General features: G+C 44.8%; 1 protein-coding gene across 1 annotated transcript; it reads right to left on the bottom strand.

Moving 5' to 3' along the window:
- Positions 1-925: 925 nt before the first annotated feature.
- On the bottom strand, positions 926-8025 carry LOC136445779 (alpha-2A adrenergic receptor-like). Its single transcript, XM_066443918.1, has 5 exons — positions 7852-8025; positions 4080-4163; positions 3275-3459; positions 2409-2481; positions 926-2117 (listed from the first exon to the last, which is right to left on the bottom strand). Exons 1-5 carry the CDS (start codon positions 7999-8001, stop codon positions 1011-1013), a joined length of 1599 nt encoding a protein of 532 aa, XP_066300015.1. The 5' UTR covers positions 8002-8025; the 3' UTR covers positions 926-1010.
- Between the last annotated feature and the right edge of the window lie 3105 nt (positions 8026-11130).

Here is an 11130-nt window from a genome sequence, read left to right as displayed (position 1 = left end):
CTTTTCCCTAACAAGAAAGCCGGATTTTAAATTTGTACGACATATGGACCACTTTCTAAAGAATGCTTTCAGTTTGTGATCGTACGATGATCGTACGACGATCGTGCGACAATATACGACCTCGCCGATATTTTCGTTGTCTTTTGTAAAACCAGCCCTTCGACTGAAGCATCTGCATCGTCTTGATACCGTTTTCTGTTCAAGCCCGGCTTGCTGACTGGTTGTTAGGAGTCCAGAATGTTTCCACGAAGGAGTAGGTGGGCCAGGAGAGCCCTTATGGGAACATGTGACAATACCTCACGTTTGGGACCGCATCGTAACGACGCTGCGGAAGCGACACCTAGCTGCAGTGTGAAGTAGAGGTAGGTAGGTAGTCGTCGGGGTTATACCGCCCCTTACGGGGAGACATACCCTTTCGTTGGCTGATACAAGACGGGGATGCGCCAGGTCTCCCGTCCGGGTGAATGGTGTAAATCACCGTATGGCTGATACGAGATGGAGGTTTGCCAGGCCTCCATTCGGGTGATTTGTAGTGATCGCCAACTCCAGACAGAAGAATTTGGACCATCGCACACCGGGGCATGCCCCTACTCTTTTTCGAAAGGTGTGGTGGGTTCTTTTACGTGCGCAGGGTGTGGCTCTCCCAAAACACGGGACCTCCATTCAACGGCCTATCCGAGTGACGTCCCTAACCCTAGATGAGCTAGGTACTCCTTTACACCTGAGTGAAGTGAGGAAAGTCGTGTAAAGTGCCTTTCCCAAGGGCACAACGTCGGGGCGCAAGTTCGGACATGTCTCTGGGCTCTACCACTTGCGCCACACGACGCCACACATGTGAAGTAGAACCGGTCAGTATTGCCCTGAGGAAGGTGACAGGCTGTCGACCAGTCACCTAAACGTCGGTTGATGTAGATACATGGTTGTGAATAAAGAACGTTGTTATTCAGTCATTAACCAACCTGATGAACTCATTCACGGAAGGGCGCCTACCGTTTTGACTTTCCTGTCGTTTACTTGACGCCATGTGTACGACGGTTACGGTGGCCGCACGTGATGATTCTGAGAAAGGCGCCCCGGAAGTCCTTGTTGAAGATGGTGTAGATGATCGGGTTGACAGCGCTGTTGCAGTACCCAATCCAGAAGAAGAACTTGAAGACGACTTCGGGCACGTTGCACGACTCGCAGGCGATCACGATGGGGTAGAGCTGGAAGAACGGGTACCAGCACACGATGAACGCCCCCATGACGAGCCCGATGATCAAAGTGAACCGCCGCTCCTTCGACTGAAGCATCTTCAGCCTCTCCTGCCCGGGACTGGGCTCCTCCTTGCGGTTCCTATCGAACTGCAGCTCCAGCTTGGTGCCGACTCGCTGCAAAGCTTTGATGCAGTTGCTTTGTGCCTGTGCCTGAAGGGAGCTGTCTTCAGTCTCGATAGCACATCTGGGCCTTACGGCGAGCTCTTCTACCGACGCCTTGAACTGCTGTCCGTCATCATTCTCCTTGGAGGTGTCTGCGCCGCCTTGACCACTGCTGCTGTTCTTCTCGCCCCTTTTGTTCTGTCCAGCTGTTGCTGTAGCTGTCGGGATGGCTGTGGCCTTGCAGGGTTCTCCGTTGTTGTCATTTCTTGGCGTGCAGGATGGCGTGGCTAGACTGTGATGAGTCGGGATACTGCCGGCTACACTGCGTGAACGCATGCCGCTATCAGAGCTCAGCACCTTCAGACGGATGGTCGGTGGTTTAAGATGATTTTCGCTTTTAGCGTTTGTGATCTTGGTGGTTAACCTGGACATTTGACGAGGCGTAACAGGAGTTGCCGGGGGACAGTTGGTGAGCCTCTTTCTCAGATGAGCCCGCGTGGCCACGATCAGGCAGATGTAGGCCACCACCATGACGACGAGCGGGATGTAGAAGCTGGCTGTGGCCGAGAAGGCGACGTAGCCGAGGGACTGGTGGAGCGGGCACATCGGGAGGGCGCCGTTCTGCTCGTGCGGCTCTGCCCAGCCGAACAGCGGGGGGAGGGAGATGGCGGCAGCGGTGACGTAGGCTCCCGCGATTAGAAACCCCTGGCGGCGGTTGATCGTCGGGCTACAGGAGAGAAACAAGACGTCCATGTTATGCTTCGGCCCCAATTGGATAAAGGGACCCCGCCGGGTAGTTCACGGGTCGTTTTTTTGGCACTTCTGGGCGTGCCCCCTGCGTGGCCACGTCGAACACCCTGCGGTTGCCGGCCGGGACCCCGAATCAGTTTAACTCAGACTTAAATTGAACGCGGGACCCGGTAACAAATAGACGTCATGAGCTAATCGTGCGAGCACCGGGAGGTACCCCACCGGGCACCCGCGCAATAACCAAAGTTAACTCTCTGTATGATGGCAAGTCTGTCTGAGTAGCTTTCGTAGTGTAATCACGTGACCAAATGACGTCAATGACGAAAACTCCCAATCACAGATGGCCTTGCGCACGACTAACTGCCGACCATGGCTTGGAGAAGGTCAGGAGGCCATAATCAGATATAGTTGAGCTTTAACCATCTAAATAGGATAAAAGTTAGAGCCTTTTAGATGGTTACTAAAGCCCCACTCTATCTGATTATGCCTCCTGGCCTTCTCCAAACCATGGTCGGGAGTCAGTGGTGAACAAGGTCATCTGTGATTGGGAGTTTTCGTTGAGGTTGCCTACTAGTCTTTAAAAGTCGTCTGGGCTGGCCGACTACAAAGGATGAAAAATCAAAGTTGGGAAAGCCGTATTCTGCTAGAGCTGGAGGGATTCCAGGGTAATCCCGACCCAGCGCCGACGTTGGTTGACGAGTGGTCGGGACCAATGTCATGGGAAGGTCCCGAATGTTTGACAGGGACTAAAGCCATATGCATGAATCCAGATCATCCAGTGTAAGTGTGTCGTAATCTCTAAGCAGATCTTTCGGTGGCAAAGACCGTATCCAACTGGCAAAAGGAGTTTTATTTGCCACCGAGAGAATAAAACTCCGGATCCGTCTGCCAGTTCGATACGGTCATTGCCACCGAAAGATCTAGATCTGCTTGGAGTATAAAACTCATTTTGCCCGTTGGATACAGTCTTTGCCACCGAAGGATCTGCTTGAATATTACGACACAAGTACAGTCCGTCTGGATGATCTGGAGTCATGGCATAAGCCCACGTAAAAAAAATCGGGGCCTTTCCACGACTTTGCTCTCAACGACTCTCTAACCAGAGTCAGCGGTGAGCTTTGCACCGAAGGATCTGCTCGGAGATTATGTGTGTCGTACGAACGTACCTGCTGTACGCAGTGGGGTTGACCACGCAGCGGTACCGCTCCAGCGCGATGAGACACAAGTTGAAGATGGAGGCGGTACAGGCGAACACGTCCATGGCCAGCCAGATCTCGCACCACACCGGCCCGAACGCCCAGTAACCCATCAGCTCGTAGGCCAACGAGAACGGCATGATGAGCGTCCCGACCTGTAACAACGGTAACTGGTTGTTTCGCTACATTGTCAGTTCGCTACAGTCTTTTCGCTACATGACACATGTTTGGGTTGTCATGATGTTTTACAACATATACATATTTTGTCAAAGCAAAAGTATGTTGATAAACTGTACAATGTTGATACACAATCCTACATCAACTGTTAATATTCGTCAGATTGAAAATTTTATGTTCCTTGCCAGCGGTTGACCCCCTACTGGGCGCCAGACTAGTACCGGGTCGCTAGCGATTTGCTTCGGCGGCCCAAGAACAGTCTGCCCGCCCGGTCTTAATCAACGATCCGGGGAGTTGTAGCCCGTGGGAGGGCCGGTCAATTCCCCGGCTAGAACTTCCCCGGTGCGCTAATTAGGGTATCGGCGGGCTGGGAGCTCTGTGCTGCCGAAGAAACGGGCTACAAGGAACCGGCTAAAGGGAACCGGCTAAAAGGCCCGATAAACAGTCTGGAGCCCAGGGTATTGACCCCCCCCCCCCCCCCCCCCCCCCCCCCAAAAAAAAAGAAGGCTAGTGTCGGCAGGTTTTTGCCAGGGTCGGTCGGGTAACCGGAAACACCATATATGCCTCATCAGATTGGAGAATCGAAATGAAAACTCACCAATAAGTCACTAGCTGCCAATGACATCAGGTACCAGTTCTGGGGATGACGTAACTTCCGCTCGGTGACGACAGCTATGCATACCTGTAACATAATCAATGACGTCATTTCCGCTCTGGAAAGACAACTTTGCATACCGGCAACATGATCATATTTGTGGTCTCGGTAAGGAGTTTATTTTTTTACGATCTGGGCTTCTCCAATCATTGTGTTGAGACAGTTGAGCTCCTGGCTCCAATTGGAAACTGGGAGACCACAATTCGAATCCGGGAAAGTGCATTCTCATTCAGAAGAGCTGCATTCAATTTTCTGAAGTGACGTAAAATAGGGATCCCGTGATCGAGGAGGTGCCTCGAGTACCCCAGAAGGCACTACAACAGCCACATTACTCAGATGGGTACCTACTGGCTGTACTGCATGCAGATGAATTATATTGCAATATCGATCGCCGAAAAATCTGGAGCCCAAACTAAGAAGAAAACGTGTGAATTTCTTCCTATTTTGAGACATTTTAGCTAATAAGATTCCAAACTGGAACCTTTGTGAGAATTAACCGCGTTGCTTTCATTAACTTTATACAACCCTGTGGTGTTCTTTGTCCGCATCCTCAAGGTTTTAGCTTTATATCTAAGCTTTGATCGTCCTTTGAGCGATCAACAAAGTCCTGTTTATCTCCTAAGGCTGCACGGTCTCTAACTCTTTTCTTCTTCACAAGGATATTTCATTACTGGCTTGACAGGTGTTTTGTTCCTTTGACCGATGGTAACACCTTGGTATGAAAAAGAACATGTGAATCACATGTAAAGGTGCCTACGTATTCATACAAAGTCTACGGAATCCATACGAGTTTTACGGAATACATGCGATCCTTGCTATTAGTAAAGCTCGCATGAATTGGCTGAAAGTCGCATGTTTCTTAGTAGTGGATTGTATGAATTACGTAAAGTTCGTATGTTTATTAGTACTGAATCGTATGAATCCCGTGAACTTTGTATGAATTCCGTAAAACTCGCATAACTCTTAGTCCTTGATTGCATGAATTCCGCAAAATTCGTACTGCTTTTGTAAAATTCGTAATTTTCTTACTGGGTAGTGGATTGCATATAAATTCCATAAAATCCGTTTGTATTCCGTAAAACTTTATGAATTACGCAAAATTGTTTTTTTTTTTTTGTTATGGATTGTATGAATTCCATAAAATTTGCATGTATTCCGTAAAACTTGAATTGATTCTGTAAGGTTTGTATTTTTTGAAGTGGATTGCATGAATTCAATAAAATTCGTGAAATTTCATGAATTCAGGAAAAAAAATTTAGTAATTGATTGTATGAATTTCGTTAAACTCGAATGTATTCCGTCAAACTTGTATGGCACTCCACGTGTACGTACATGTGTGCAACCGTCGTGGGAAGCGCAGCTGCAGTCAAGCAAATTTTCTATACAATTGGAGTCAACGAACTTTTAGCACGATTATTCAAGTTCTGTGCACTTCCCGGTGGCCAGTTCATGACTCATTCAAGCATCCCTTAATCTGACATACGTGGGTGATTCCGGCATCTCTTAGCGGTATTTTCAACCAAAATATGTGGGCGTACGCGTAGTGTCGACACAGATGTGCTTTATATGGCAGAGACTGCCATTCTCGTATAGGGCTGTTTAGCCATAGTCGATGCTGTAGGGCTGCTGTGAATTAGGATTTTACCATGTTCAACACTGACCGACGGGGGCCATGTATATATATATATATATGTATATATATATATATATACGTAGTATCGACACCACGTGAGGGACTGTACATTATTCATCGAGAGGAGGGGGCGGTCGCACAGGGGGGAGGGCGAATGAAAATTTTCTTGGCTTGGGGGAAGGTCACGGAGGGAGAGAGATAGAGAGATAGAGAGAGAGAGATGGAATGAATAGATAAATAAATAAATAATTGATTCTATTGCTCAACAATGGCATCGGTGACAATGTATGGCAATGTACAGATAACACAAAATGGAATGTAGAAAACTGTTTTGACCTGGGGGAAGGGCATTTTTAAATCCGACCTTCTGACGACAGGGCCTCTACACCTTCCGTAAAATTCGTATGTACTACCTAAAACTCGTATTTTTCTTAGTAGTGGATTGTGTGAATTACGTAAAATTCGTATGTATTCCGTAAAACCCGTATAAATTCCGTAAAATCTTAATTTTTCTTAGTAGCGGATTATGTGAATTGCGTCAAATTCGTTTGTATTCCGTAAAACTCGTATAAATTCCGTAAAATCTTAATTTTTCTTAGTAGCGGATTATGTGAATTGCGTCAAATTCGTTTGTATTCCGTAAAACTCGTATAAATTCCGTAAAATCTTAATTTTTCTTAGTAGCGGATTATGTGAATTGCGTCAAATTCGTTTGTATTCCGTAAAACTCGTATAAATTCGATCCGTAAAATCTTAATTTTTCTTAGTAGCGGATTGTGTGAATTGCGTCAAATTCGTATGTATTCCGTAAAACTCGTATGAATTCCGTAAAATTTTTGTTTTTCTTAGTAACGGATTGTGTGAATTGCGTCAAATTCGTATGTATTCCGTAAAACTCGTATGAATTCCATAAAATTTTTGTTTTTCTTAGTAACGGATTGTGTGAATTGCGTCAAATTCGTATGTATTCTGTAACACTGGTATGATATGAATTCCGTAAAATTCGTATTTTTCTTAGTAGCGGATTGCACGCTTAATATCGTACGATCCCTGACAGCATACTTAACTACGGACTCTATTCTGTACAAACGCAAGTACAACGGTCGAGAATCCGCTCTGTGGATAAAAATGAACCGCTGATGATCTGGACCTGTCATAATAACTGAATGAATCTAATGAAGACCTTTATTGCACATTTTGCTACCCTGCCACTGGGCTAAGTAAAGGTCGCAACAGGACAAAACATGTTGAACGGAAACAGCTGACAGATACAAAATAAAACCAACTATCATTAGATAAATTCATCTTCTCCTCGCTTGTCAGTTATAGTAGGGATAAAAGAATAGATGTGTTTCATGATGGAAGGTTTGTCTAGTTCCATTAGGAAAATTAATTTTGAACAGTACCTAGGTTTACTGTACAAGCTGGTGTGTTACGCCGAAGGGCGGTTATACCGGCTATACAGATACAGATACAGATACTATAGCTATGTCACGAGCATCACAATGAAGATAAAGATAAATACCTTTATGTCCGAAACATGAAATAGATTTGATTTGATCTGTTGGCTGAAAAAAGACATGAGATAGAAAAGACGGAAGCTATGCTGCGATACCAGGGAAAGCCACAAGGGGCCCAAAATCTGATACATGTATTTTCAATAGCCCAAGACCTAACTACATACCAAATTTCAGGACGATTCATCCATATCTTTTAAAGTTATGCTGCTTAATTGCAGATAAACAAACAAACAAAAACGCTTCTTCGAGTGCTACCAAAAACATAACCCTCTTGGTGAATGTAAAAAAAGTGAAGTGTACAACAAGTAGGAAAGAGGTCCAGAGACAGACCCAGGAAAACATGGCTGGACTGTGTGTTAGATGACGTAAGACTGACTGCTGGCGAAAACAACCTGAGGCTGACAGACTTGAGCATGATGGCTCAGAACAGAGTAGAATGGCGGAGATTGGTAGCGAGACGCAAAAGACGAAGCATTGACGCCGGCCAGTCAGATGATGAGGAGACCTAATCAAGTATAAGTAACTAAGTACAACAAGTTGAATTCATGAGAGAAACACTCACCAGTATGTTTCCCACAATGATCAGGACCATGACCGCAGACGCCGCCAGGCCCATGGCTATTTTGGCGGGAAGGCTGTACACCGAAGCTGTCGTCTGCAGAAGAATACTGACGGTCGTTTGGGTGAGGTTGGTGCCATTCTCGTTCGCCATTGCGTGTAGACTTTGGTTATCCAGTCCTTTGGGGAATAAATAGAATGTCTGTTGGTTTTTAGGTGCACGTTGATGAGAAAGTTAGGAAATCAAATCTTCTCCTCTTGGCCTACGCGATTTCAGATCGCCTTTTCAAGCAGAGGTCGCGGCGAGAGTCCACCGTACGCGTAGGTAGGGTGCTTTTGATTCCCACGTTGACGTAAGCGGAGGGAATTTACGGAGGCGTGGTGCGTCGGCCAATCAGATCACATCGTGACTATCAAGTGACGATTCGCTTAACCATATTACATTCCCCCTTCGGGCATTTACGCGGACAAGTAGTTGTGTAATTTCCGAACCCCCTCTGGCTTTGCAGGATGTCAACACGTCAAACCGTCTTCCAAACCGTTGAAGTTAACCTTGAGTACCTTGAGCGAGAGACCCCGACCTCGCATCTGGGAAAAGATAAGCTGTATACTAATCATTCTCAATTAGAGCGAAGTGTATTCAAGGTTACTGACATTCAAAACGTACTCCAGGCGTTTTCGTCGTAGCTGTCGCCCCGCGTCTTAGACACGATTGGTTGGCAACTCTTGGATATACCAGCAGATATAACCGAATAAGGAAAACAGGAAACGCGATGATAATGCCTTTCCCTGACAACAATGCTGCTTGTAAGTTGAACAGGAAAATGGCTGAGAGTAAGTAAAATACATCAAAGTACATAGTAAATGCCAAAATCACATTTCCAAACCAGCAGCCGGCGGGATAGGATAGAAAATTCTCTTTGTTCTTTGGCTTTTGAAACATCACACCCATAGGGGCTGATATTACAGCCCTGAGGCACCTGGTACCTTCCTGCAGCCTTTGCTTACCTTTATTTTTGCTTACGTTTATTAATTTGTACAGCCTGCAACTATGTATATGGGTACCGTTGTGGACTGGTTTCTTTTGGTTCATTACAAGGAAGCAACCTGTAGGTTAAACACTTTAAACATAAAAATTCACTTTTTTTGTATTTTAGAACATGTACAGCAAGCACCCACTCATGGCCACATCACAGCCCTAAGGCACCTCATTTCTTCCTGTCTACTTTCGCCATTGCCATCTACCACCTGAGTCACATTTCTTTGTATCTTTTTATCTTCGTTTATAAAGTTGTACCGTCGAGCGTTGGCGAGCAAGATGACCACATGGATAGCGGGGCATACGATGTATGCGTAACACGTTAATGGGAGTGGGTGTGGTGTGTAGAAACACGGTCAATCGACAAAGAAAATCGTCCTTTTCAATCTGCTAAAAGCCACAGGTTGTCTTTCTTGAAGATAAAAGAATACCTATATCACTTACGTAAAAGGTGTACAAAACAATTATGATCATATCCGTGGACAGGATGACAAAATTCTTTGAACACAACCAAGTGTTTATTCACACCAATGTTTCTGCCACCTTCCTCGGGGCAATTCTGACTGGTTCATTTTGCACTGCAGCTATATGTGTCGCTGCTTAGAGATGCGGTCCCAAACGTTAAGTATTTACAAAGATAGGTAGTACGGTGTTTACATTGTATAATGCGGTCCTATAGCTTCCGAAACGTCGACGTCGGTGTGAATAAAACACCAAAAATTGGCACACGAATATCTAAAAAGTACCATGCATTTTATATATGTAAACTTTCTATAACCAGACAGCTACCGCATTCGCAAAATTCAAAGCACGGCCCCATACCCTTTACTTTACCCCAATGTTACACCCAAAGTCAAACCTGATTAAGCTTCATTCCTTCCTTATGCATGACAGGTTCCACTGGGCTACAACTTAACGATTCTATGCCATTCGTGGAAACACAAAGGGCAAGTTCACGGGAGAGGTCCACGTCTGCGGAAGATACGCGTACCCGGGTGTATTGGCCCGGCGACTTTTTCAATCTTTACCTCGATGGAAAAGAGCCCACGGGGAGCTGTAACAGCAGATTTGTGGCCTTAAGTGGGGAACCTTACTGACCCATTGCTATTTGACTAATATACATGTCCATGTGCATCCAATGCCTAGATCTAGACATTTGACGAACAGCGCTTTCTCGTGTCTGTATATTCATTCACGTCACATCTTGTACGCCTTCCCTTTTTACGTTGAATTGTACGGACACATAGATAGAGGTCAGGCGATGATGTTATTGCAGACCTCGGAGAAAGCGTACCATCATTGGCAGACGCAAACAGAAAGAACTAGTAGGTGTCACTGTCATCTTTACATTGATATGTTTTCAAAGAGGATGGAGGATGTAACAAGAAAGATCTGATCTCCTTTTTACTTTTTGGCTGTTCAAATCTAATTTCTCTTTTATTTCTCAGGCAAGTAGGTATTACTGTCATCTTCCATGTCACTGAAAGATCCAATTTCCTTGTTACTTTTCTCTGTATGACTACTTTCATATGTGCGTCGATGAGAGTTTCACAGTGGGTATTAATCGCGTGCAATTTCTTCTGAAGTAGAGTACTACGTAGGCTGACTTGTGTGTAATTGGCTCTCAAGGTACTAATCAAACAAAAAGGCTTGCCTCGTAATGAGCTGCGACTTGAGGAGTGGGAATAATCAAGACACTGAGTCACCACCCAAAGGAAATCATAATGAAGTATGATAACAAAGTCAGAGAAAAACACATTAAAAAGTTTGAAGATGCTGATATATGCACTCTCATTACATAATATAAACATAATATTGCTGATTTCTTCTGTCTAATGTCTTTACCAATCATAATAAACAATGTAATATTAAGTAAATCAAATGGACTTCAGTTCTCAGGTCAACCTTGGAAATATAATGAAAGACTTACAGCATTGTAGAAAATAATGGAATTTCAAATCATTGTAGAAAAAAATATGAATTTATTTGCATAATTGGTATCTGTCGATGTCATACTTGCCATAAACTACATATGTTACATGCATTTGAGTCTTATAATGGAAAACACTGCAAATATAGATTTTCCTTATTAGTTATGCAAATCAAGTCCCAATTATCATAATTTGCCCATCATTGTGTACATCTCTGTCTAAGCTACCTGCATACTAGATATCATAGAAATCAGTCGTTCCTTTGTTCCGTTATTCTCCTTAGAAGATTTTCACAATAACGTCCCTGCAGTTC

Source organism: Branchiostoma lanceolatum, chromosome 12, assembly GCF_035083965.1.
Source record: "Branchiostoma lanceolatum isolate klBraLanc5 chromosome 12, klBraLanc5.hap2, whole genome shotgun sequence".
NCBI lineage: Eukaryota > Metazoa > Chordata > Leptocardii > Amphioxiformes > Branchiostomatidae > Branchiostoma > Branchiostoma lanceolatum.
This window is presented reverse-complemented; position numbering and strand designations above follow the sequence as displayed.

Bases quoted from the DNA above. Each gene is read 5' to 3' on its own strand.
- LOC136445779 (XM_066443918.1), bottom strand. From the start codon at position 8,001: ATGGCGAACGAGAATGGCACCAACCTCACCCAAACGACCGTCAGTATT. The intron at 2,482-3,274 runs GTACGTTCGTAC...ACCTTCTCCAAG, and splicing joins AACCCCACTGCGTACAGCAG to CCATGGTCGGCAGTTAGTCG. The intron at 2,118-2,408 runs GTGATTACACTA...TTGGGGCCGAAG, and splicing joins CATTGACGTCATTTGGTCAC to CATAACATGGACGTCTTGTT.